Source organism: Natrix helvetica, assembly GCF_964273705.1.
Source record: "Natrix helvetica genome assembly, chromosome: 1".
Classification (NCBI taxonomy): Eukaryota; Metazoa; Chordata; class Lepidosauria; order Squamata; family Natricidae; genus Natrix; species Natrix helvetica.
In genome coordinates this window covers 360,750,943-360,777,168 of record NC_138548.1, presented here as the reverse complement: position 1 = coordinate 360,777,168, position 26,226 = coordinate 360,750,943, and the positions used below count along the sequence as shown (strand labels likewise).

Here is a 26,226-nt window from a genome sequence, read left to right as displayed (position 1 = left end):
TGGCTGAGACTTCTCTATTGCACAAACTTTGGTAACAAAAAGGTTGAGAAGAAGAGTTGGAAGAAACCAAATCTCTTCCAAGACAGAAGCTTTAGATCCAGACCAAGTTCAACCAAGGGAAATGCACATAGGCTTTTCTTGAAACCAACCCCAGATTTTCTCCGTGTCCAAAGGCGGTGATGCCCCCAACATTTGTGACATAGACTCCATTCAACATTGCTTTTGAATCTGACACCATCACTGAAACATTTTCTGACCTGTTTGTGCTAAATTTTCTGAAAATTTGCAGGTCTCTGAGGACCTAACATACAGACAAGAAATAAATCACTGTGATTTAAATAATTGCAAGAGAGGGAGAGAAGTGTCACCTCTCTGAACCTTGAACATGTCCACAGGGAGGTGCTCAAAGGGAGAATGCTGAGATGTGGATTCAAATTTTGAAGACGAGCCAATGAGATTACAGGATTTGGCCCCAAATCTTTCCAGTAGAACTTTCAGAGAACTCAGGATCACGACATACTTGTCCTTGAGGAGTGGCATAAAAATATGGATTTAGTTTAGCTTTTTCCTAGGAATATTTATTTATAGTTGTTTAGGTAATTATGAATTTAATTTAGATGTGTGCAATTACTCACTGTTTGGAGATAATCAAATGTGAAGAGCAGAAAAATTATTTCCTATTAATCTTACTAACCTTACTAACTAACTAAAGAAAAGGGGATTTGATTCTTTTTTTTCTTAGTTTTTTACTTCTAAGCAATAGTGAATTATTAAATTCTATTTTCTGGAATAATAATTGATATTTTGAGGAACGTTCTACCCCAAATCCACTTATATATTACATTGACATGATGTTCTTTTGTATTCACATCAGTGCTCAGGAAATAATGTAGCAATGAAGATTTATCCCAGCAGGCCAACACTGGAGGCCAAGCTGGAGAAGACCTGCACAACCACCATGGCCACTGCAAAAGATCAGCATGCTGAAGATGATCAGTTCGGCTTCATTAAAGACAGAGGGCTGTCATTTAGCTCATAACCCTCTCTTCAGGATGACAGCATAGGTGACAGTCAGAGAAGGCGACAAAAGTTCCAAACTGCAGATAACAACTTTGACAAGAAACCTAGATCAGAGCTCTTTGTATTACATTTAAATCCCCCATCCATTGCAGCTCCTTCTTGTTTTATAACTTCATTGGAACATGTGCTTTATCAAGCATTTGATCCATTTTATCCAAAAGCTTAGCTGAGAAAGATCAAAAGTTTTCACTAGGATTTCTGCTCCATTTTCTTAATCCTTTGGCTCTAGTCTAGTGTCCAGCCTTCAAGGTCTCCTTATCCTTAAAATGACCTCCCACAAGAGAATATAAGTCTAAGTGTTATTGCTATTGCTATTTTTAAAGGAATCCGGTTTACTAGAGAAGAAGAAAACAACAACTCACTACCCTTCCTGGACATCCTGATTAGCAGAGACCACAATGGCAAGCTAGAAATGCAATTCTACAGAAAAACCACCCATACTAACCAGGTGCTCCACTACCAAAGCAACAACACAACCTCCCACAAGAGAAGCTGTGTACGGACTTTATTCAAACAAGCTCAAACACACTGCAAACCCAGAGCAGTTGAAAAAGGAAATGGAGAATCTATACAACACATTCCAACAAAATGAATACCCTCACAACTGTATCAAAAGGTCACTGACCACTCAACTCAATACAGCGCAATAAACACAAACTCTAAAAAGAATTACACTGCCATACATCAAGAATATCTCAGAAACCACCAATAAACTCCTACAACCACATGGAATCAGCTTCGCATACTAGCCAACTAAAGCCCTTCAAAACATCCTAAGCAAACCAAAAGATCCAACAACTTTAAAAGAAAAAAGAGGAGTCATCAACAACATGCAGTATAAGAACTGCAACAACCACTCTGCAGGACAAACAAGAAGACTGGCAGAACGCATCCATGAACACCAACTGGCAGTCAGAAGACATGACAAAAAGTCTTTACTTTCCCAGCATATGGACAGATTTAACCACAGTTTCAATTTGGAAAATGACCAGCCCAAGTCCAAAAATGCCAGGGAATTTCTAGAAGCCTGGCACTCTGACACATAGACATTAACAACATCTATAGACAATGCAAAAGGGACCATAATATATAGTTTTTATTGTCATTGTACAAAATAAATACAGTGAAATTGGTTTTAGCCTCACTGGTGCAATCCATAACAATAAATGCCAACAACATAAATAGTATAAGGAATAATCTCAATGCAAGTAATTAGGGGAAAAGAAAAAAGAAAAAGAAAGAAAAAGAAAAAAGGAATGATACATTTCTGTTGTGACCCAGCAGGAGCCGTAGGAGCTGCAACCAGACTCCGACAGTGAGGGGCCTTATGACTCGGCTCCGGAAGATGTGGAGGACCCTGGACAGGGTTCCGACTCCAAGCAGGGATCAGAGAGGCTGGTTGGCCACCAGGAGGCGCTTGAGACATGGAGCAGTGGTGAAAGCCAAAGGGAGTGTGCTCCTGACGTCATGCCTTGGAGCAGTGGGGAGGAGACAAGGGAGGTGGTACTGGATGCCCGGCAACGGAGGGCTAATAGATGTAAAGAACAGCTATGCAGTTACAGTAGATAATTGGACCCAGGTGGTTGCAATTAGGCTCCTCTCAAGACTGTATAAAAAGAAATGACTTTGCACAAACTGTTTGCAGGAATCAACTTATTTACCAGATCTGGAGAAGCTATCAGGCCTTGTCTTATCTTGGCAGGCTGGACTACTGCCAAGGTCTAGTCTGTGCTGGATTGCTGCCAAAGTCTAGTCTGTCTGTTAATAACTCATCATGCAGTATCTTTGTCTTGGTGTGTTTGGTTTATGAAGAGGGGGGGTCAGAACACATTTGTGGTTGTGTGATTGTGGTTGTGTTTAAGGGTCTAACAGCCCAATGATAGAAACTAACTATTAATAATCCCTCCCCTGCCCCCCCCAAAAAAGACTCTCCACCAGGAATCAGCACTCAGGTCAGTATAGATTAACTCCAAGGTTAACTTCAGACCAACAATCAAGTAACAATACCCCAATCAAGACACGGCCAAAGAGCCATCAGTAAACAGCCCAACCAAAGAATCTCTAAGACATCCCCCACACACCCACACAGACAGGCAAGACACCAGAATATAAACTGACAGCTAAAGCACTCCTTACTACCACTGATGATGTTATCTAGATAGAGTCATGAAACCTATACAAGAAAACAAGCAAGCTCAGAGAGCACCAAGGACCCCTCAGTAAATTTATTATATTAATAAATTTAGAAGAGAAATTTCTTGAGAAATGCTGGTTTAGAATTTAGTAGAGACAGATCACTCACCTGGCCCCTGTGCCGGGTTTTTTCCCCAGCATTTTACTGATAAAGTCATTTATTTTATTTTGAGACTTTTGATGCTTCCTGGGCAGTGTCAGGAGTTCATATTGTTTAGGCTTCTCTTTGACCTATGAACTCTGATTAAAAAAAAAGAGACAGGGAGCTTTCTAGTATGTCTTCTGCCACTTGTGGCCTGGATCCATACCCCACTTTGCTCTTTTTTTTGGATTTTTTTTTTATTGTTTTAATTAAACAAAAACACAAAAAAAGAATCATTCTTCATTACATCTTGTAGAAAGCATGTCAATTGGTTACAAATAAATTTCGTGCATTGCTACCACAATCATTCTTTATACATCCTTCATATTTTTGATTTACATTTTAAATCGAAAATCTTTATGTATTTTGCCATCAATGTACCATCATTCTCTTTTAGCTATAGTTATTTAAATGTGCTTTTATCTGGAATCATTTGTATTTAAAGACACAACCACCTACTGGCATTCATTAGCTATTCCTAATGCCAACACAAGTAAATATCATTAAACATTATCCATTAACATTTCCTTATTATTATTGTAGTTATCTAAAGAAAAAAGAAAAAAAAATAACCTTTTATATCACATCTCTCCTCTGACCCAGGAAAAATTACATCTTTATAATAAAATATAAACAAAAGTTTGTTAGTAAAGTTTATAAGTACCCAAGAGAAGGCTCAAGCTCAATCCCTCCAAGACTGAGTGGCTGTGGTTTCCGTCATCCCGATTTATACACCTTGTTCCATCTTTGGTGATAGGGGGAGAAATTTTAGCTCCCTCAGAGAAGGCTCGCAATCTGGGAGTCCTCCTGGATACGCGGCTTAGTTTAGAAGAACACCTGATGGCCGTGACCAGGCGGGCCTTTTACCAGGTTTGCCTGGTACATCAGTTGCGCTCCTTCCTGGATCAGGATGCTCTGTGCACAGTCACTCATGCCCTCGTCCTTTCTCGCCTGGACTACTGCAATGCTCTCTACGTGGGGCTGCCCTTGAAGAGCACCCGGAGGCTTCAGCTGGTCCAGAATGCGGCCGCGTGGGTTGTCATGGGGGTACCTAGGTGCTCCCATGTTACACCCCTTTTTTTACCCCTTTTAGGCAGCCTGCACTGGTTGCCGGTTGTTTTCCAGGTGCGATTCAAGGTATTAATTATGACCTTTAAAGCGCTCCATGGCTTAGGCCCAGGGTACCTGCGAGACCACCTACTGCCACCAGTAGCCTCCCACTGTCCAGTACTATCCCACAGAGTTGGCATCATCAGGATGCCGTCGGCCAGACAGTATCGGCTGGTGACCCCCAGGAGGAGAGCCTTCTCTGTGGGAGCGCCTTCCCTCTGGAATTAGCTGCCCCCGGAGCTTCACATAATCCCTGACCTCCGGTCCTTCCGATGCACCCTAAAAAGTTGGCTTTTCCAGCAAGCCAGCCTGGCCTGTTAATTTTAACTCATTTTTTAAATGTATTGTTCCATAAATTCGATTTGGTTTTTTGGATATATATTTAATTTCTTTTTAACTTTTGGGATGTGTGTTTTTTAATGTTGTACGCCACCCTGAGCCCTTTGGGAGAAGGGCGGCATATAAATCCAATAAAAACAAAACAAAACAAAACAAAAACAAACAAACAAATTACATCTTTATAACAAAATCTAAGCAAAAATGTATTAGTGAAATTGATAAATCTTTTTCCCAGGTCTCGATTTACAATTTATATCCAAATTGTTTTTATTAATTAAGATTATTATTTCATTATTATTATCATAATGAGTTATTAATTAACGAATAAACATGTTAAAGAAAACATTCTAAAAGTGTCTACAAAATCCTACTTATTAATCACCAAAGGTTAACTAAATTTTGGATTATCAACCTTCATTACCAACCTGTGTCTTTCCAGTAACAAAACAATCTTATCTCTTTAGCCAGTTGTTGCGTCAATTCTCTTATGAATTTCTTTATAAAGTTTTTAAAAACTTCTCTCCGCACTTTTTTGCTTGAAAGATCTCTCATATAGTCTCGTTGCCCTTGAACTGGTATTAAAATTAACATATATTTGATTATCAGATGTCCTTCTAAAATTGTTTCTCTTCTTAATTCCATCATCAAATCCATATCTTGACAGGAGGGGTAGAGCTCCAGATCATCAAGTATATAATAATAATGTTCATTTTTCCATGTTCCCTTCTTTCCACTTTCACTCATAGGTGTTCCATTATTAGGTTCATCTGTTATCTTATCTTTATCTTCTATGTCTTCACTCTCTTCTTTAATTTTTGAGGCTCCAGTTCCTCCATCTTTTATTGTGCCAGACAATAGTCTATCCAACTTCTTATCAAATCTCTCAAATCCTTCCAATATATTTAGAATTCCATCCAAAAAATCCTGGTAACTTAGGGTTTCTTCATCTGTATATAAATGCATATTTCCCAGAAGAGAAGAGAAAGTTTAAAATCCATTGGCACTCTCTCCTTCAACGTCTCTTTTATGTATAAAAATATTTTTGTTTTAGATTTGCTTAAACATAAGATTCTTTTAATTTTTTTCAAAAAAAAGTGAGGGTTCTATCTTTTCTTTTCTTTTCTTTTCCTTCCCTTGTCCAAAATATTCCACAAAGACACCTGCAAGGGAACAGTCCGTATCCTTGAGTCGCTATCAGTCTCTACAGATAAGCTGCAAACTCTCTAGTTACAACATCAACAGAATCAAATAGCAAGGGATACATTGTTTAAAAAAAACCAAGTTCTGGCTTCCAAATGGCAGTTTCAACTTTCTCTTATTCGTATCAGACTTAAGGAAAGCAAAAATATCTAAGTGTCTTTAATAAAATTTAATAAACAGTAAGAGGAAGGATTATTAAAGTAAAAAAAAGTTTAAAATCAACCAAAAAATAAAGTAGCAAAGAATAGGAGAAAAAATCAATTCATTCACTTAAGAGGAGAAACGGGAAGCGTTCCAATCACTTCAATCCACAAAATGTTGTTACATAGAAAAGGAAAAAAAACTTTCTAAGGCAGTCCAATAAAGATAAATTTTGCCGCTTTATTCTTTTGCTTAAAGGACTAATTTATCTTTTAAAAAACATTTCTTTGGGCAATCATTCTCAAAGAAAAAAATCTCACCAGCTGGACTCACTTTCACTGCCTTCTTCTGGAGCCGTCTCCGAGTTTGTCAGCCTGGGGGCTGTCTGTTTACCGCCAGCTTGGAGAACTTCCCTTGGGTCGATCAGGGACTTTGCGGTGTCCCTGAGACCAGCAAGGATTTGTCTCCCTGTAACCATCTTCGGGACGGTTTAGGTCCATATGGACCGTGCAGTAGGTAAAAGAATCAACGGTGGTCTCGGACTTTCGAGACCGCACATTGTGTCTGGCTCTCATCTCCCCCACTTTGCTCTTTTGAGGGGCGGGTAGAAGCATGTATGTCTGGATCCAGGAAACCTCATTGCTGGAGGGTGTGATGCCTGCAGCCTTAAAGGCAGCTATTGTTCACTCCCTCTTTAAAAAGCCCTGCCTAGGCCCTTGACAGTTGTCAATGAGACGCCAACCATCTTTTTGTGGAGGGTGGAAGGAACAGGGTGGAGAAATGTGTATAGGTTAGAGTTTGGGCAGCATGACTATTATTATGAGATAAACCCAGGAGCACAGCACAGCACACAGCACACACAGCCTTTAGTCAATTAATTGTGATTTATATGCAAATATATACAGACATACAGGGCCGCCGAGGTTGGCTCCAGCCGAGAGCGACAGGGAGGAGAGGGGGGGTAGCTGCGGGCTACCTTCCGGCCCTGCCGCGCGCGCCTCGCTCTTGTCGGAGCCTCGGTTCCACTGAGAACCGCAACTCCGCCCGCCTCGCCAAACCAATTTCGAACTCATTGTTTATTCCAAATGCGCACAAAAAGCTTGCGTGATCAGTGGAAAAGAGCGCTAGGTAGCTGGAACGCAAACACGCATCTAGCCAGCTGTCTTTTCCAGCTTTTCGTGCGCATTTGGAATAAACAATGAGTTCGAAATTGGTTTGGCGAGGCGGGCGGAGTTGCGGTTCTCAGTGGAAGCTGCGGGCAGCCGAGGCTCCGACAAGAGCGAGGCGCGCGCGGCAGGGCCGGAAGGTAGCCCGCAGCTACCCCCTCCTCTCCTCCCTGTCGCTCTCGGCTGGAGCCAACCTCGGCGGCCCTTCCAGAGCCGGAGCTGGATAAGTGAAGAAAAAGGGACGGAAGTGCAAACAAGAGCTTGGGGCGACAAGGGCTTCGCCACGGACTTTTCCTTGTTGCGCACACAACGTGCACGATCGGTGGAAAAGAGCGCTAGGTAGATGTGTGTTTGCGTGCCTTCGTCATCTGGAAGCGCCGACAACATTTATGCCTCCGCAGCTCCCGGGCGCAGCCGGACGAATGTATATAATATTATAATATTATATATATATAGTAGTAGGCATACCAGGGGTTGTAACACAAATACATACCTATTTCCCTGGCTCAACTGATAAGGAGTCGAGCCTGTGGCTTAGTGGCTAAGACTTCTGCCTATGATATAATACAGCCCAGGTTCGAATCCCAGTAAGGGTATGGCTAGCTGATGAGAGCTAATTAGCTCGAAATAGATCTATACTAGTCTCCCTTTATTTATTTATCAGTACAAATACAACACAAATATAAAAAGGCAACATTAAAAATAAAAACATGGTTTTCTGCCTGCATGGTCTTCTGTGATAAGCCGAAGGACCGAAAGAGGGAGTAGTGACCTTCCTCCCATATTTAGGCATACCAGGGCTTGTAACACAAATACATACCTATTTCCCTGGCTCAACTGATAAGGAGTCGAGCCTGTGGCTTAGTGGCTAAGACTTCTGCCTATGATATAATACAGCCCAGGTTCGAATCCCAGTAAGGGTATGGCTAGCTGATGAGAGCTAATTAGCTCGAAATAGATCTATACTAGTCTCCCTTTATTTATTTATCAGTACAAATACAACACATAGTATATAATATTATATACTATTATTTCATGAAGAGAGGTGAGGCCCTGCCTCCCATGACCGCACGTCACTGGTCATTAGTCACGAACTATCTGTGTAGAATTTATCAGAATGTAAAATCCCATACACAGGGGCATAATACAGTATACTGTAACATCTGTATCTCTTCACTGTGATTGCTTAAAGAAAGGTGGAATGGATAGATACCATTCTGACATCAACACTGCTGAATGCCAGAACCTGGATACTCCTAAAACTACCCCTAAAACTAATGCATTGGATTATTGCAATATTATTCAGACACTACTATAAGTGTGGAGGAATTGAGCTCCATGGAAATCTATTTGGATGGACATTTCTGATTTTCATATTAAGGATGAAACTCATCATGCACTGCCTTCCAATAGAACATAGAAAACAGAATAATAGAGTTGGAAGGAGATCATCTAGTCCAATTCCGAGCATAAGCAGAGCCCCTACACCAGTGATGGCGAAGCTTTTTTGGCTCATGTGCCATAAGTGGGGGGAGCGCAGGGGGGTCGTGTGCAGGCGTGCTGCACCAATAATGCAGTGTGCACTACAGGCGCGACCCCCCCCCCATTTTTGCAGGCTTTTTTCACCCTCCCCAGGGTCCAGAGGCTTTATAGGAGCATGGGGAGAGCAAAAACAGCCTCCCTTGCCCCTCTGGAAGCCCTCTGGAGGCTTCAGGGACCTTCGGGAGGCTTCTCTGAAGCCTGGAGAGCAGTCAAAGCAACCCTCCGAGCAAACCGGAAGTCACTTCCGGTTTGCTTGGAGGGTCGTTTTGAGCACTCCGAAGGCTTCAGGGATCTTCAGGAGCCTCGAGAGCAGTCAAAACGACCCTCCGGTTTGCTTGGAGGGTCGTTTTGAGCACTCCAAAGGCTTCAGGGACCTTCAGGAGGCTTCCCTGAAGCCTCGGGAGCAGTCAAAATTACCCTCCGAGCAAACAGGAAGTCCGTTCCTGAACTTCCGGTTTGCCTGTAGGGCCAGTTTTTTGTGCTCCGGAGGCTTCAGGGAAGCTCATGAGGGCCTCCGGGGGTGGGGGAGGCTCTTTTTGCCCTCCCTGGGCTCCTATAAAGCCTCTGGAGCCTGGGGAGGGCGAAAAAATGGCTTTAAAAAGGGTGAACTCAGCTGGCCAGTGCGTGCATGCGTGCTGGCCAGCTGACAGGGCAGCGCCTCATGTGTCCTGACAAATGGCTCCATGTGCCACCTGTGGCATGCGTGTCATAGGTTCGCCATTACTGCCCTACACCATTTCAGATAAGTGGCAGACCAGTCTCTTCTTGAAAGCCTCCAGTGATGGGGAACACACTACCATATTTTTGGGAGTATAAGATGCACCTTTTCCCCTCAAAAAAGATGGTGAAAATCTGAGTGCGTCTTATACACTGCATACAGCATTTTTGGCCTACAGACACCACGCCCCCTTTGCAAAAATGGACGTGCAGAGGGTTTGGGAGGCTTGCAAAACCCTCCTGAGGGCTGGGGAGGGTAAAAAGGAGCAAAAAACAGCCTGTTTTTGCCCTTCCCCCAGCCCCCAGGAGCACTCTACAAGCCTCCCAAACCCTCTGCACGTCCATTTTTGCAAAGGGGACAAGGTGTCAGTAGGCCAAAAATGCTGTATTCCAAGTGTGGCAAGCTCTGCGTGCTCTTCTTTTTTGCAAAAAACAGCCAATTTTTGCAAAAAATGGGGCATTTTTTGCTCACTTTGACCCCCTCCCAGCCCCCAGGAGCACCCTACAAGCCTCCCAAAGCTCTGCATGCCCCTCCTTTTTTTTTTCAAAAAACGAGGCCTGCAGAGTGCAAAAACTTTTTTTTTAATTTACCTCTTCAAAATCATGGTGCGTCTTATACTCGGGCGCATCTTATAGCCCGAAAAATACAGTACTTCTGAAGGCAAGCCATTCCACTGGTTGATTGTTCTCACCATTAAGATGTTCCTCCTTAGTTCTAACTTGCTTCTCTCCTTGCTTACTTTCTAACCTTTGCTTCTTGTCCTGCCTTCTGGTGCTTTGGAAAATAGTTTGCCTCTCTCATCATCATGATAAGTGCCTCAAATACTGGAACACTGCTATCATATCTTCCCTAGTCCTTCTTTTCACTAGACTAGACAGACCCAGTTTCTGCAGCTGTTCTTCATATGTTTTAACCTCCAGTCTCCTTATCATTTTTGTTGCTCTTTTCTGCACTCTTTTCAGAGTCTCAACATCTTTTTATATCATGGTATACTGGATGCAGTATTCCAAGTGTGGCCATACAAAGGTCAATGTAACTGCAAATATCACACAGAACATACACTATCTCCTCACATACAAGATGGAATGGTAGAGGTGCTTGGGGACCATATTGTGTAATGTGTCAGCCAACTCTTTCTGTCCTAATGAAAGATGAACTACATCAACCATTTGGGTTGATTTTGACTGTGGGTGTCAGGCCTGGAGGCCATCTTTTGATTTGGGTCTTCAGGCCTGCCACAATTGAAGTTGTGGGAAAGTGGGAGGGGGGTTATATGGAACATGGATGATACATAGTCATAATAACGTTCTTTTCTCAGAGAGTCAAGGGCAACTTCGCCTTCACCTGCATGGGTGTGACTGGAAGATGTCTCCAGTTGGGACGATGCCTGATTGGGCCATGTGATGGACATGTGGGTGTTTGTTAAGGTCTTGAATTTTCAACTGGGTGGGGAAAACCTGGAAACTTTCAGATTTGGGTTTTTCCGATGTGCCACCATGACATCTCTAATAAGAAGGTACTTTGAGGGACTTCAAGCATCAGACTCTTATTTCGTGAGGGATGTTATTTGGAAACCTGACAATGGGATTACTAAATGGGTGACTGCATAAGGGCTACCAACTACTACAACTCCCAAAAATGTGGTCCTGGGAATGTATAACTTGAATTAACTTTAGCCTAGACTCTGTGTTCCACATGAAGTTCACATGTAGCTTCAAATGCAAAGTTCAAGTTTGACAGGTTGGCATAGTTTCACTGCCAGTTCTCTCCCTTGGTGCTCTGAGTCCCAGCTCTGGGCCTCAGTGGCCCAGAAGACACTTTGGCAATAACTTTGCACCAACTTCTTCAAACCTCATTCAAAATATTCTCTCCTGCTGTTTCGTCCTAACGTTTATGGTCTCAATTATGGACCACTCTCCCCAACCCAGAGTGGAAACCATCTTGATCCATAGCAACAAGCAAAGCAAATGACTATAATTGGGTAATTATAAGGAGAATGTGCTGGATTGTGCCTGGAGAAGTGTCTGCTGAATTCTGCCTAGAGAAAAACATATTTATGTCAATTCCCTGAAGTGGCTTAATATGCCAGCAACAAGTCAGCAAAGAGACAGCTGAGTTTGGCCTGCCCTTTTTTTTTGCAAGAAATAGAGTATCAAGAACAGAAATAAGTTTTGCAACATCACAAAAAAGCAATCAAAAGTTTATTTTAATATCTCAGATTTCACACTGGTTGTGTTGCAAAGGAGGATACTGGAAATTTAGACTCCAAACACATTGCTTCTCTTCTCCTGTTTGCTGGGAAGCCTGACAGATTTAGAGTTTTGTAAGACTTTGACTGCTGAGAATGACATTTTGTATGCTCTTAATAAAAACCTCCCATGAAAATATTTGCAAACTATTTCGGAATGTTACAATGTTTCTCGAAGGACCCCGAAATGCCTTCAGTTGTGCCTCAAAGCATAAAGTATCCATATTAAGTTCCCAGAAGACAAACAAAATTTAACCAGACAGAAATTTAGCTACTATAGTCTATGTCAGAGGTTTCCACAGGTGGGTCAAGAGAGGCAAGATGGTTGAGAGAGTGATGTTATACAAGCCATGCCCCTTTGGAAAGTGCATGTTGATGCACCATGTTCAAAGGGGGCAAAGGTTGCATCATATTGCTGCCTTCTTGCCCATTCACCCCTATATACTTGGGTGCCACTGTTCTGTGAGCCCATCCAGAGCTAAGCACACCCCTAAACCCTAGCCCAGTGATGGCGAACCTTTTTTGGCTCGCGTGCCACAAGTGGAGGGAGCGCAGGAGGGTCGTGTGCGGGTGTGCCGCACCCATAATGCAACACGCGACCCCCCCCCAGTGCGCAGGCGCGCACAACGTGCGACACCCCCCCCCCATTTTTACATGTTTTTTTCGCCCTCCCCAGGCTCCAGGGGCTTTATAGGAGCCTGGGGAGGGTGAAAAGAGCCTCCCCTGCCCCCCTGGAGGCCCTCCGGAGGCTTCAGGGACCGTCCGGAGGCTTCCCTGAAGCCTTCGGAGCGCTTAAAACCACCCTCCGAGCAAACCGGAAGTTACTCGGAGGGTGGTTTTAAGCACTCCGAAGGCTTCAGGGAAGCCTCAGATGGTCCCTGATGCCTTCGGAGCGCTTAAAACCACCCTCCAAGCAAACCAGAAGTGACTTCCGGGTTGCTCGGAGGGTTGTTTTAAGCGTTCCGAAGGCATCAGGGACCATCTGAGGCTTCCCTGAAGCCTTCGGAGTGCTTAAAACCACCCTCCGAAGGTGGTTTTAAGCGTTCCGAAGGCTTCAGAGACGGTTCCTGAAGCGTCTGGGGGAGGCGGGGGAGGCTCTTTTCGCCCTCCCCAGGCTCCTATAAAGCCTCTGGAGCCTGGGGAAGGCGAAAAATAGCTTTTAAAAAGGTTGAGAAAAAGGCTGACAAATGGCTCCGTGTGCCACTTGTGGCACGCGTGCCATAGGTTCGCCATCACTGCCCTAGCCCATCTTTCAACCATGACCCCACCTAAACATGATTGAAAGAGCCACAATTGCCTGAGGTCACTCAGCAAGCTATGTTCTTAGACATGATTTCTAATGCACCATAGCTGGTTCAGATAATCTTTGCGGCCCTGCTATGAGTTTTGGGGCTGGACAGCACAGTCCTGTGCTGGTTTGGCTTCTTCATCCATACCCAGTCCCAACTGGTGTTGATGAGGAGTGAGAGATCTAGCCCACAGCTACTCTACTATATATATATTACTATCATCATACCTCATCTTCCATATGACTATAGTTGTTTTAACGTCCCTTTATAACAAACATTCCACAATTTAAAATAAAACCACATAGTGGCATTCCTTTATCTATTTTCAATATCATCCAACCACATTATACCTTTATAACACATTCAAAATTAAAATGTTACACCCCTTTTAGGCGGCCTGCACTGGTTGCCAGTTGTTTTCCAGGTGCGATTCAAGATACTAATTATGACCTTTAAAGCGCTCCATGGCTTAGGCCCAGGGTACCTGCGAGACCACTACTGCCACCAGTAGCCTCCCACTGTCCAGTACGATCCCACAGAGTTGGCCTCCTCAGGGTGCCGTCAGTGTCAGCTAGCAACCCCCAGGAAGAGAGTCTTCTCTGTGGGAGCGCCTTCCCTCTGGAATGAGCTGCCCCCGGAGTTTTGCATAATCCCTGACCTCCGGTCCTTCCGACGCGCCCTAAAAAGTTGGCTTTTCCAGCAAGCCAGCCTGGCCTGTTAATTTTATCTAATTTTTTAAATGTTAGTGTTATATTAATTGGGTTTGTTTTTTGGATTGTTTCTAATTTCCCTTTAACTTTTGTAATATGTGTTTTTTAATGTTGTACGCTGCCCTGAGTCCTTTAGGAGAAAGGCGACATATAAATCCAATAAAACAAACAAACAAAAACAAACAAACTCTGCCTATCTAAACCCGCCTATCTGAGGCACAGTGACCTCCTGAGGTCCGAGACTTTCCCTAATAACCACCGCCGCCACTACCACTTGCCCCTACCCTGGGCTCTCGGCTGGTGAAACACCCAGAAGCCTGGTGGGCATAGTTCACTAAGAGGAACACCCCCCTCATGGCCCAACCAGGTCTACATAATGCACGCCAGGTCCACTCTACCTTGTATGAGGTCATAAATGAGGGTAGCCTTATGTACCACGGACCTGGCGTTAAGCGACACCAGCCGGAGACCAGGGTCCTGTAATCCTGAGCACCCGGGGGGGTGAGAAGGGCAATGAGGGTCAGAACATGCGATCGCTCCTAAACAGCGAACCCGCATCCCTGGAACATAATTTGGCCCTCAGCCCCCACCATATCTGCCTCTCCCACAAACAGTAGAGATGGTGAACCCCCCAATAGAATGGCTTAATGTCTCCCCCGGAATCCCAACCCTTCCCAGCACTCCCGACCCACGCCCATTAGTTAGCTCTGGCCTGTGCCCTGGCAGACTCCCTCCCAAGCCTGTCTGAGCCATCCAAATCAACCCCCCCACCCCCCCTTAAAATTTGCTTTAAAAACCCCTGTAAGAAACCCCTAAGAAGTCTCTTCTTCGCATGCCACCTCTTGGGATCCCAAGATACAAGTATAAATATGACTTCTCGGCTTTATAAGACAAGCAAAACAAGAAAAGAGTTGAATTGGATTTGCAGAATCTGAAGCCAAAGTGCTGATGCAGCTTATACTGAGAAAAGGTCCTCATTCTCGAGATTTTGCTGGATTTGAAAGGAAGCATAATGAAAATTATGGGGATGTGGTGGCTCAGTGGCTAAGATGCTGAGCTTGTCGTTCAGAAAGGTCAGCAATCCAGCCGTTCGAATCCCTAGCACCACATAAAGGAGTGAGCTCCTGTTACTTGTCCCAGCTTCTGCCAATCTAGCAGTTTGAAAGCATGTAAAAATGCAAGTAGAAAAATAGGAACCACCTTTGGTAGGAAGGTAACACCATTTCATGCACCTTCAGCATTTAGCCATGCCAGCCACATGACCACAAAGATGTCTTTGGATAATGCTGGCTCTCTGACTTTGAAACTGAGATGAGCACCACCCTCTAGAGTCAGGAATGACTAGCATATATGTGTGAGAGGAACCTTTACCTTTGTAATGAAAATTAGTAAGATTAATAGGAAAGAATATTTCTGCTCCCCATATTTGGCTATCTCCAAACAGGGAGTAATTGCTCACCTCTAAATGGGATTCACATCTACCTAAATAACTATAAGTAAATATTCCTAGAATAAATGCCAAACTAAATCCATATTAATATATAGATTTTGGCTGTATATCATGGCCAAGCTAAAACACGGTCTTGATCCTGAGTTCTCTGAAAGTGTATTAATGAAAAGATTTGGGGCCCATTGTCAAAGTTTAGAGCCACATCTGTGAATTTTCCCTTTGAACACTTGTCTACTGACATGTTCAGGGTTCAGAGAGGTGTTGCTTCTCTATCTTGCAATTATTTAAATCACAGTGATTTATTTCTTCTCTTTATGTTCTCCCCATAGAGACATTTCTGCAACCATTCAGAAAATTTAGCACAAACATGTCAGAAAATGTTTTGGTGATGGTGTCAGACTCAAAAGCAATATTGAGTGGAGTTCGTGCTGAGTCCATCAGTGGCTCTGGACATAGAGATAATCTAGGTTTCAGGAAAGGAGGGACTATGTGTATTCCCTTTGGCTGGACTCAGTCTGGATCTTAAGCTTCTGGCTTGGAAGAGGTCTTTGTTTCTTCCAACTCTTCTTCTCATTCTTTTTGTTACCAAAGTTTGTGCAATAGAGAAGTCTCAGCCAGGAACACAAGTCATGTTGCTGCTGCTTCTCTTTGCACTGCTTCTGTGGCCAAGGGGAGTTTGGGGGATGCACAAAGCCAAATGCCTCTTGATTTTGGAACAGGGTGAAGTAGACCCACAGAATCATTACAAGCCGGGAGATTATTTCATTAGCATCATAGTCTCTGCAATGAAGGCTGCATTTCAATTATTAAGCTTCAATAGAAGTCCTTCAATGGCTTTCTCCAAGTAAGTCAATCTTCCTGCACTGCATTACAGAACCTTCATTTCCAATGAAAGTCTAAAGTTCCAACCCAAAACACAAGGTGATTTCTTTCTCCCCTCAATCTGTCTCATTTACTAACTTACTTTCTGATTCTCGCTTGAGTTCCCTATTGCACACTGTTGGTGAGGAAACTCATTTCAAGCTTTCAAATATCAGAAATCAATCAAACTATTTCCCCTATCCACTTGTCTTTCTAGCAGAATTTGATGGTGGGCAGAGAGAGACAGTCTGACCTCTCCTTCCACCTTACTCCTGAGTTGGACTGGACTGTGGGAGACACTGGTCCAAGCACAGAGGGATGCTATCTTTTCTCTCTGCGTTGTATCCATCATTGTTTTTTGACATCAAAAATTATTGCTGGGAGTCCCAGTTAAGAATATGGACTTTGTAAATCTCTGTGATTCTCACTGTTGATCTGACTTCAAAAATATTTATAATATATAGAATATACTACAACTAATAGTAAATAGGTCTTTCTAGCCATGTGAGGATATCAACCACTTTTATTAAGACAGTCCATCAAATATGAAATGAATATTTGAAAATCAAAACAGGAAATTGAAGAGATGTTAGTTTAACCAAGTGGGAGAGTGATTTTGAAATACTGCACAATCCATAATTTTCTACTGTTTTTCTTCTTTTATATCGTAACTTGTTGGAATATTGCAATTTTTTGGAACAACTGTGTTATCACTGGGGAAAGGTTATATTATATTTTCATCAATATGTTTGTACATACAGATAATCAACCAAATGCACCTTTCCTTTTTGCCATTGAGGACGTCAACCAGAATAGCCATTCATTCATTCATTCATTCATTCATTCATTAGCAGTTCAAACTCCCCTATGTTTTAGAGGTGGGGAGAATAACCTGTTTTTTACAAATGTCTCAAATATGCAATATATATAGTATCTAGAATTTACCAAAGCTAATAGTAAATATTTATTTTAGCTGTCTGAGTGTATCAATCACTTTTAGTAAGATAGAGGAAACATCAAATATGTCCAAAACATGAAATTGGAGAAGTGTTAGTTTAACCAAGTGGGAGAGTAATTTTGAAATACTGCAGGATCCACAATTTTGGAATATTGCAAATTTTTGGAACAATTGATTGATTGGATGAAAAGTGTTATCATTGGTTAAATGGTATTTTCATCAATGTGTTTGTACCTGCAGATTGTCAACCAAATTTTATTGGAAATTTGTGCCTTTCCTATTTGCCATCGAGGATGTCAACCAGAATAGCCATCTCTTACCAAACATTACCCTGGGCTATAATATCTATGAAAATTTCTTCAAGGCAGAAATGACTTCAGAGGCTTTGCTGGATCTGCTTTCTGATGGGGAGGCCAACGTCCCCAACTACAGATGTGGAAGGCAGACAAACACAGTGGCTGTTGTGGAAGAGGCTGAGACTGGCATCTCCATCCAGATCTCAACCATGTTGGACACCTACAAAATCCCTCAGGTATGTGTATCTTTCGGAAACTGTTTCCAGTCTTTTCAGAACTCCTCTGCTGTAAATGAAAAGCAAAGATTTATTATGCCAATGAGAGGAATTACATTTCACTTGTTACATTTAAAGTATCATCATATTCCATTCTTTTCAGATCAGTTACAGTTTTGCTTCCCAGATTCTGGGGGATAAAACTCGGTTTCCTTTCTTCTACCCGATGCTCCCTGCTGAAGGAGCCCAATACCCAGGGATTGTCCAACTGCTACTTCATTTCAGATGGAACTTGGTTGGTCTTGTTGCTCCAAAAACTGACCAGGGGGACAGGTTCATGCGGACAATGCCTTCTTTGATGCTAAGGAATGGCATCTGTGCAGTTATCTATCAAAGTTTTACACTAAATGTTGCTAACGTGAATATAAAGTTAAAAGAATATTATAAGTGGAGAAAAGTCAATATCTTTGTTTATGGCTCAGAAACTAATTCATTCACAACAGGAATTATAATTTTACAAAGGACACTTCAACACATTCAGAAACATGTTATAGATAAAGTCTGGATCACAACAGCTCAGTGGGATCTCAGCCTTGACTTTAGGTTTAGTGTCAATTCCTTCAAACACCTTGCTGGCATTTTTTCCTTTGTGATAAAGAAAAGCAAATGGGCAAATTATGATGATTTTGATATCATTGCCACATCCATACTTAACTTTTTGGAGAAAACATTTATATGCTCATTTACTAAGGATGCCTTTTCAGTGAAAGTTTGGGGACGGTGCAGACAGACAGAAGAACTGGCATCTCTGAGGGAAGAGGAGATTGAGGAGATCCTGGCTCTAGACAGCTACCTCATTTACAACACCATCTGGGCTTTGGGAAGGTCCTTACATTCAGCTCGTATATCCACCTTCAAGAGATCAGTGAGGAACAGGGGGGTGAAGGTGGAAGCTCCAAGAGTGAAGGCATGGCAGGTATTTCTTTTCCATTAGATGCTATTTTCCTGCCCCTGGGAATGAGTTGTTGAAGGGAATGCCTTGGTTACATATTCTGAAAAATTAAATTATCTTGAAAGTCCACTCCAATTTAATTTGAATCCATTTCCTTCACTTTCCTTTCTATTTCTTGTTTTGCCAATAATGTCCTATTTTATTTTTATGTCTTTCAAAATGACTACATTGATATCTTAATCGTTCAGCCATCCTTTTATCTCACACTCATAAGAGTGTGGGATCACACATTAGACTGTTGGAGATAATTAGGTAATTCTCTCCAAGATCAGAAAGGAATGTGTTAGCAAGAAGAGATATGTTGTGGACCAATATTTTTGGATTATCAGTGATACATCCCATGATAAGTCACTGGTCTTCACCAGGGAACAACAGAGGAAAGTAGGAAATATGGAACTCCGCAACTCAACTGGGGAAGTAATTACATAAAACGTGTGAAAACTTACAAAATATATCAAAATATGATTAAAGAAAAAGCGATATGGCTAAAATTTGCTCTTTATTTTAATATTTGCAGATTAATATTTGTAGATCTAAGCTTAATAAGAATTTTAAAATAATTGGGGTTTTTTGCCTTTAGAGGAATTGTATTTTAGTACTGGGAAGGAGAACATGAGTAGATGCCAAGACTCCTGTGCATTGTCTAGTTTATAGCTATTGTTATACCTATGCTTATTGATACTTTCCTAAACAAGTTGGAAACAGAAAATAGAACTTGAAGAAAGAGAGATAAATATTCACATGCTTCCCAGCATAAACCAAAGGGTATTTTCAATGAATGCCTCATGTCCTTTCTAAATTCTATTTTTCCTTTCCTTTCCAGCTTCATTCCTTCCTTCAAGGCTCTCAGTTTTATAATAATTCTATACAAGGGGTATATTTGGATGAAACGGGAGAGCTGACAGCTGACCTGGACATTTTGAACTGGATCGTTTTCCCAAACAAATCTGTTAAGAGAATTAAATCTGGGAGTATAGAAAAAATGACACCCCAAGATTTGAAATTTTCTATTGACCAGAAGAGTATCACACAGATGGAAATGCTGAATAAGGTGGGACTAATACAGTGGTGGGATACGACCGGTAGATCCTGGTATGGGCATACCGGTGCCTGCTGGGAGCACCACAGTGACGTGCAGTCAGGGGAGGCAAGTGAGGCACAGCCTAACCTCTCATCATCAGGGCAGCGAGTCATTCGATGGGAAACTTGCCTTTTGGGAGGAATGACCCAGCTTGGCTCCCGCTTTTGATCTGCCACCCAACAACCGAACGGAGAAGCGAAGAGGCAGGAGAGACAAAGCAGGAACCAAGCCGAGTCATTCCTTCCAAGAGGCAAGTTTCCTATTGAATGACTCGCTGCCCTAGACTCGAGGCTCCAGTCCAGCCTGCGGTGCTTGCAGCCCCCGCCAGCTCCTCCAGGGACTCCCAAGCTCGGCACCAGAGAGCCACTGCGAGAGAGGCCGGCCAGGTTGCCCGGACGGCGGCAGAGGTTCCCTTTGTTCTTTCGGGCGTGGGAAGCGGGGGGAGAGGCTTCCTCCATTCCGTCCGCTCCCCACCTGCGCTGCCCTCGCCCAACAAGCGTGCCCCGGATTCCACGCAGCTCTGGCAGGCAGTGCCGTGGCAGAATCCCAGGGCGGAGGGTGGCAGGTCGCAACTGAGCATACCTGACTGTGGAATTCTGGGAGTTGAAGTCCACAAGTCTAAAAAAATTGCTGCCTCACCAGCTATAAACCTCACCGCATGTCACTGGAGCACCAGATACGGTGCTCCGAAAGGGCCACCCACCCGCCTGCGCTCCTTACCTGTATTTGAGTTGTTTGGGGCTTCCGCGCATGTGCAGGGAGTGTACGGTGCTTGCGCGATGCTCTGCTGATCAGCTGGAGCATCACGGAGTGTCATGGAGTGTCATGGAGCATTGCAAGAGATAAGTATGCATGTGTGTGCTGCCCGCATTCATATGATGGACGCCCGGCCCCATTGCACTGTATCGGTTGCACCGGGATCCGGAACCCACCACTGGACTAATATTCATTTTTGTTCCACTAAAAGTGCAACAATAGGATTACACTTTTGGGGGGGAAGGGGGTTTGCTTTGAGTTTTCATCTCAGCTGAAAGTGCTGGCTTCTTATTTGATGACTAATTGAGTGACCATACATTGTCTAGAGTATTCAAACAAACTATTCACTGAGTCTGTGGAAAAACAGATGGATTGAGCCAGTCATATAGTTAAGGTTATTTTCTCAGCAAAAGTAAATAATCCATCCAACACTTCCCTGAGAAATCTAACATTTAAATTTAATTTGAAATTTCTGACGTTTCATACACAGCAAATTAAGGCAGATCTAAAACAATGGAAAAATGTACAGCTCTCCTTCATGGGGAGAATAGCAACAGTCAAAATGAACATCTTACCCAAAGTACTTTTTTATTTCAAAATATACCAATAAGATGGAGAAAGAATATTTCTGAAATTTAAACAAAATGGCATCTAAATTTATTTGGCAAGGAAAGAGGCCCAGAATTAAACTGAAACTCTTACAGGATTCCAAGGAAAGAGGAGGATTCAGACTGCCCAATTGGGAAAGATACTCTCAAGCGGCTGCACTTCATGGGTAAAAGATTGGATAGGACTTAAAAATAGAAGAATATTAGCATTGGAATGTCATGGTATGCAAATGGAGTGGCATGCCTTCCTATGGGATGGCAAACATAAAGCCCATCAGTACTTCCAGAGGCACCATATAAGACGAGCTCTACTTGATGTGTGGTTAAGGATTAAACAACAAAACTACAGGGAAACCAAAACTGGTTATCGACGTTGGAGATGTTCGTGCATCCGTTTTTTTTATTAATTTAGGGAAAGTAATTACTTATAAGGAGATAGTAAATGAAAAAGGTGAACTAAAATCTAGAAGAAAATTATATAAGGAAGGAATAGAACTGGAATGGTGGGCTTACTTACAAGTCCAATCTCGATACGTAAAAGACAAAAAAGAATGGTGTATTAGGAAAGAACCTACAGAATTAGATAAGATTTTACTAGGTGAAGAGGATAAAATGATTTTAAAAATTATACCAATATCTATTGGATTATACAATGGCGGAAAAGCAGATAAAGGAAACCATATTAGCATGGAGTAGGAACTTTGATTACAGCATAGATTTGGACAATTGGCAAGACTTATGGTAAAGAAACAGAAAGTTAACACTAGCCACCTTTTATAAGGAAAACCTATACAAGATGTTCTTCAAGTGGCATATCCCACCCACAAGATTAGCTAAAATTAACAAAAATTTATCGCTATGATGTTGGAAATGTAATGCTGCACTAGGGACCTTCTACCATATGTGGTGGGAGTGCACGGAAGCTAGGGCTTTTTGGCACCAGGTAAGAAAGTATTTGGAAGAGATGCTAAATCAAAGGATGGAGTTGAGGTTATTTCTACTACGGTTCACAAAAGAAAAACATGGCAAAGGTGGACTATATTTAATGCTGCATATTTTAATGGTGGCAAGACTGATTTTTGCACAGAAATGGAAAAATAAGGAGACTCCCTCAGAACAAGAAATAATAAATAAGAGACTGATGTGCACAGAGATGGACAGACTGATTCCAGAGCTCAAAGACAAAGGTGAGACAGAATATCACAAAATCTGGGACAAATGGTATCGATGGTTAGAAATGAGGGGAAAAGGCCAGGACAGAAAAACAGACAAGTTAAGAATTGGAAAATATGGTATTAAGAATGTGTGATATGTAGAAATTGGATATGTATTTGTATGATTAGTAATTATATAAAAGAAAGGATCAATAGACAGGTAATCTGACTAACTACATACACCTATGTATTGGGTATAAAATGTAATTGTTATAAGATCTAATCACTATATGGAAATGTTTATGACAGAAATGTCGCACTATGTCCAATGTTTTAAATGTTTATCTAATAACAAACTTTATTATTAAAAAAGAAAAGAAGGAAAGAGAAATTGAGATGGAATATGCAATCCTGTGTTTGATGAATTTCATATTTCCTATAGGTTTCTAAAAAGCTAATCCTTGAAATGGTGATCACCAAATTCTTCTTTCCTTGACATTGTTCTGAAAATAATTTTATATTCTGGATTTTCTTCCTCTCCCTCCTCAGCCCCTGCCTCCTTCCAGGTGTGTGGAAAGCTGTCGTCCTGGATTCATGAAGGTGGCTCAGGAAGGGATGCCCATCTGCTGCTATGACTGTCGTCCTTGTGCAGAAGGAACCATCTCCACCATGGAAGGTGGGTGGCACCAGACAAAAAAAATGACAGCTATGTGGGAAGACCATAGATCCTGATATTATTCTTAAAAGGCATTTTTGAAGAAAAAAATATTTTAATATGAATAATTCATTATGTAATGAGTGATAACAAAATTAAATTGTGAGCAAATTATTTTTAAAAATAACCAGGGGATCAATGATGGCTTTACAATAGGAGTGAGACAACATTTCTTGCTTTTCATTTTCTTTAATGATCAATCTTTATCAATTTTTGGATATATATTTAATTTCTTTTTAACTTTTGGAATGTGTGTTTTTTAATGTTGTACGCCACCCTGAGTCCTTTGGGAGAAGGGTGGCATATAAATCCAATAAAAACAAAACAAACAAACAAACAATTTTTCTTGGAGAAATAGAGAATTTCTGATCCTTCCTTCCTTTCCTTTCCCTTCCCTTCCCTTGCCATCTAATAATGCATGACTAAAAAACTGGACCTATTTATTTAACAGGTCCACCTTTAGTTCCAACACTGGATCTTCCTTGCTTCCTCCCTCCCTCCCTCCTTCCCTTCTGGCATGGCTGGGAAGATAAAGAAACAGGAAATTCCACCAATCAGGAAAACTGCTGTTTAAAGAGAAGATCTGATGATCTACAATCTGAAGTGAAATAAATATTAATCTCACTCTTTTCAGATGCTGAAAAATGTACCAAATGTCCAGCAAATCAGTATCCAAACATCAACAGAGATGCCTGTATACCTAAAATTGAAACTTTCCTATCCTTTCAAGAAGATTTGGGGATCATCTTAGCTTCCCTTGCCATATTTCTGTCTTTGGTAACAGGATTAATCTTGGGAATCTTCATTAAATTCCAAGAAACTCCTATAGTCAAAGCCAACAATCGAGATCTCTCTTACATCCTCCTCATCTCCCTCCTGCTTTGCTTCTTGAGCTCCTTCCTATTTATAGGTCGGCCAATGAAAGCCACCTGTCTTCTCCGACAAACAGCCTTCAGCAACATCTTCTCAGTTGCTATTTCTACTGTCTTGGCCAAAACAGTCACTGTGGTGTTAGCATTCTTGGCCACAAAACCTGGGAGTGAAGTGCAGAGATGGCTGGGAAAGAGCCTGGCCAACTCCATCATCCTTTGCTGTTCAGGTGTCCAAGTTGTTGTCTGCAGCATCTGGTTGGGCACTTCTCCCCCATTTCCTGATTTGGACCCTCACTCTCAATCTGGAGAGATCATTCTGCAGTGTAATGAAGGTTCTGTGGCCATGTTCTACCTTGCTCTAGGCTACATGGGCTTCCTGGCCACTATCTGCTTCACAGTGGCTTTCCTGGCCAGGAATCTGCCTGGGGCCTTCAATGAAGCCAAGCTGATTACCTTCAGTATGCTGGTTTTCTGCAGTGTCTGGATCTCCTTTGTACCCACCTATCTTAGCACTAAGGGGAAGTACATGGTGGCTGTGCAGATCTTCTCCATCTTGGCCTCCAGTGCCAGCCTGTTGGGCTTCATTTTTATTCCCAAATCTTACATTATTTTCTTAAGACCTGATCTGAATACAAAGGAACACTTGATGTCAAAATAAAATAGAAATTAAATTATTATATCTGAGGCTCTGCCCTATTAATTTATTAGTAAACTATCAAGGGGTTTTTGCAAGACACCCGTGATTTAGCTTCAGTTATATGAAGTGTTAGCATATCTAGCCAATTGTGGATTTGTAATTGCACTGAATAATTTTGTAAGTGAACCTATTACTGGAACAAGGTAAGGTAAGATTGCAATTTGTGGTCAAGACTTTCCAGAAAAAGATCCGGAGGTAAAAACAGTCATTAACATATTAAAAAATCCAGATGAGGAGAACTTATTAAGTGTCTACTACTAATCAAGAACTACTGCAATGCATTCTACATGGGACTACCCTTCACGAATATTTTCAGAGCTGCAGCTGGTGCAGAATTCGATGACACACACCATCCTGGAAACTCCCAGGGTTGCACATGTAACACCCTTATTACATGAGCTGCATTTGTTATTGGTTTGCTTCCAATTCAAAATGTAGGTTGTTACCTTTAAAGCCCTACACGATATGGCTCCAGGGTATCTAAGGAGCCATCACTCACTGATGGGACAAACCTGCCCTGCTTGCACCACGGGAAGTGGCCAAGTATGTACAGTGTCTGCTAAAGACTTGAAGCGAGAAGAGCCTTTTGCACTGTGTCCCATCACTTTGTACTGTGGACATGAGAACTGCCCCCTTCCTTTCAGACTTCCAGAATGCTATCAAACCTGACTTTGCAACACTCGCTGCTGTAGTTGGCTGGCGGGGTAAGAAGACCTCATCCCCATCACTTTCAACTCTTTGCTCTCTTGGTTTGGTCCATAATAAAATTCAAATTCTGTGTTGCTTAAACCTTTTAACAATTTGTTACTTGATTTATAACCTGTAAACTACCCAGAGTCACATTTTAGGGGGAATGAGTGGCATAAACAAACAAACAAACAAACAGTCAGGTATAAGTGATGACATATCAAGGAATTGTGATGTGTATATTTTAAAGTATAAAAACAGCTTGCTGAATATTATCAGGTGCACTTGATTGGGACACGAATCACAATCTGTCAGCTGCCTAGGGTCACCCTGTAGCAAAGATGGGTGGCATAATAAATAAATAAATAAATAAATAAATAAATAAATAAATAAATAAATAAATAAATATCAGATACACATGATGAAATATCACAGAATTCTGATCTGTATACTTGGTTTTAAGATATAAAAATAGTTTGCGGAATATCAAGAGGTCCATTTGATTGGGACATGGATCACAAGTGTTGATCATTACTTCTGTGTATAAATAAAGTACTGAACCCCAGTGTCTTCTCCCAGTGTGATTCTTGGTTCAAATTCCACTGGGTATAATGTGTTGGCCTGGCCCAACAGTCACATGATAGCAGTTTGGGTGCTTGGCAACTAGCTCATCTTTATGGCCATTTGCAGTGTTCTGCTGTCCCATGATTCTGTTTTTCAATGTTTTTAGTCAATTTCTAGCATTTACTTTCTATTTCAGGGCAGGGAACCGCACACTTTGGTTAGATCTGTTTAACATCCATGGTGTTCAATAACAGGACACAAACAAATTATGAAGGCTTACTGTAATGTTTATTAAAGAGCTCATGCTGATGGGATTCCATCATATATTCCATATATTGAGAGACATCCCATTCCACAAAGAGATGCACTCAGGGGTAAAATTAAGCAGGTTCTGACAGGTTCTGGAGAACCAGTACCGGAAA

General features: G+C 41.9%; 1 protein-coding gene across 1 annotated transcript; it reads left to right on the top strand.

Moving 5' to 3' along the window:
- Window positions 1-895: 895 nt before the first annotated feature.
- LOC309384232 (vomeronasal type-2 receptor 26-like) lies at window positions 896-24,514 on the top strand (the record flags this gene model as incomplete). Its single annotated transcript, XM_081937473.1, has 6 exons — window positions 896-996; window positions 17,388-17,679; window positions 18,410-18,634; window positions 19,494-19,721; window positions 22,819-22,945; window positions 23,619-24,514. The coding sequence occupies 6 exons, from the start codon at window positions 896-898 to the stop codon at window positions 24,512-24,514; spliced, it is 1,869 nt and encodes a 622-aa protein (XP_081793599.1).
- Between the last annotated feature and the right edge of the window lie 1,712 nt (window positions 24,515-26,226).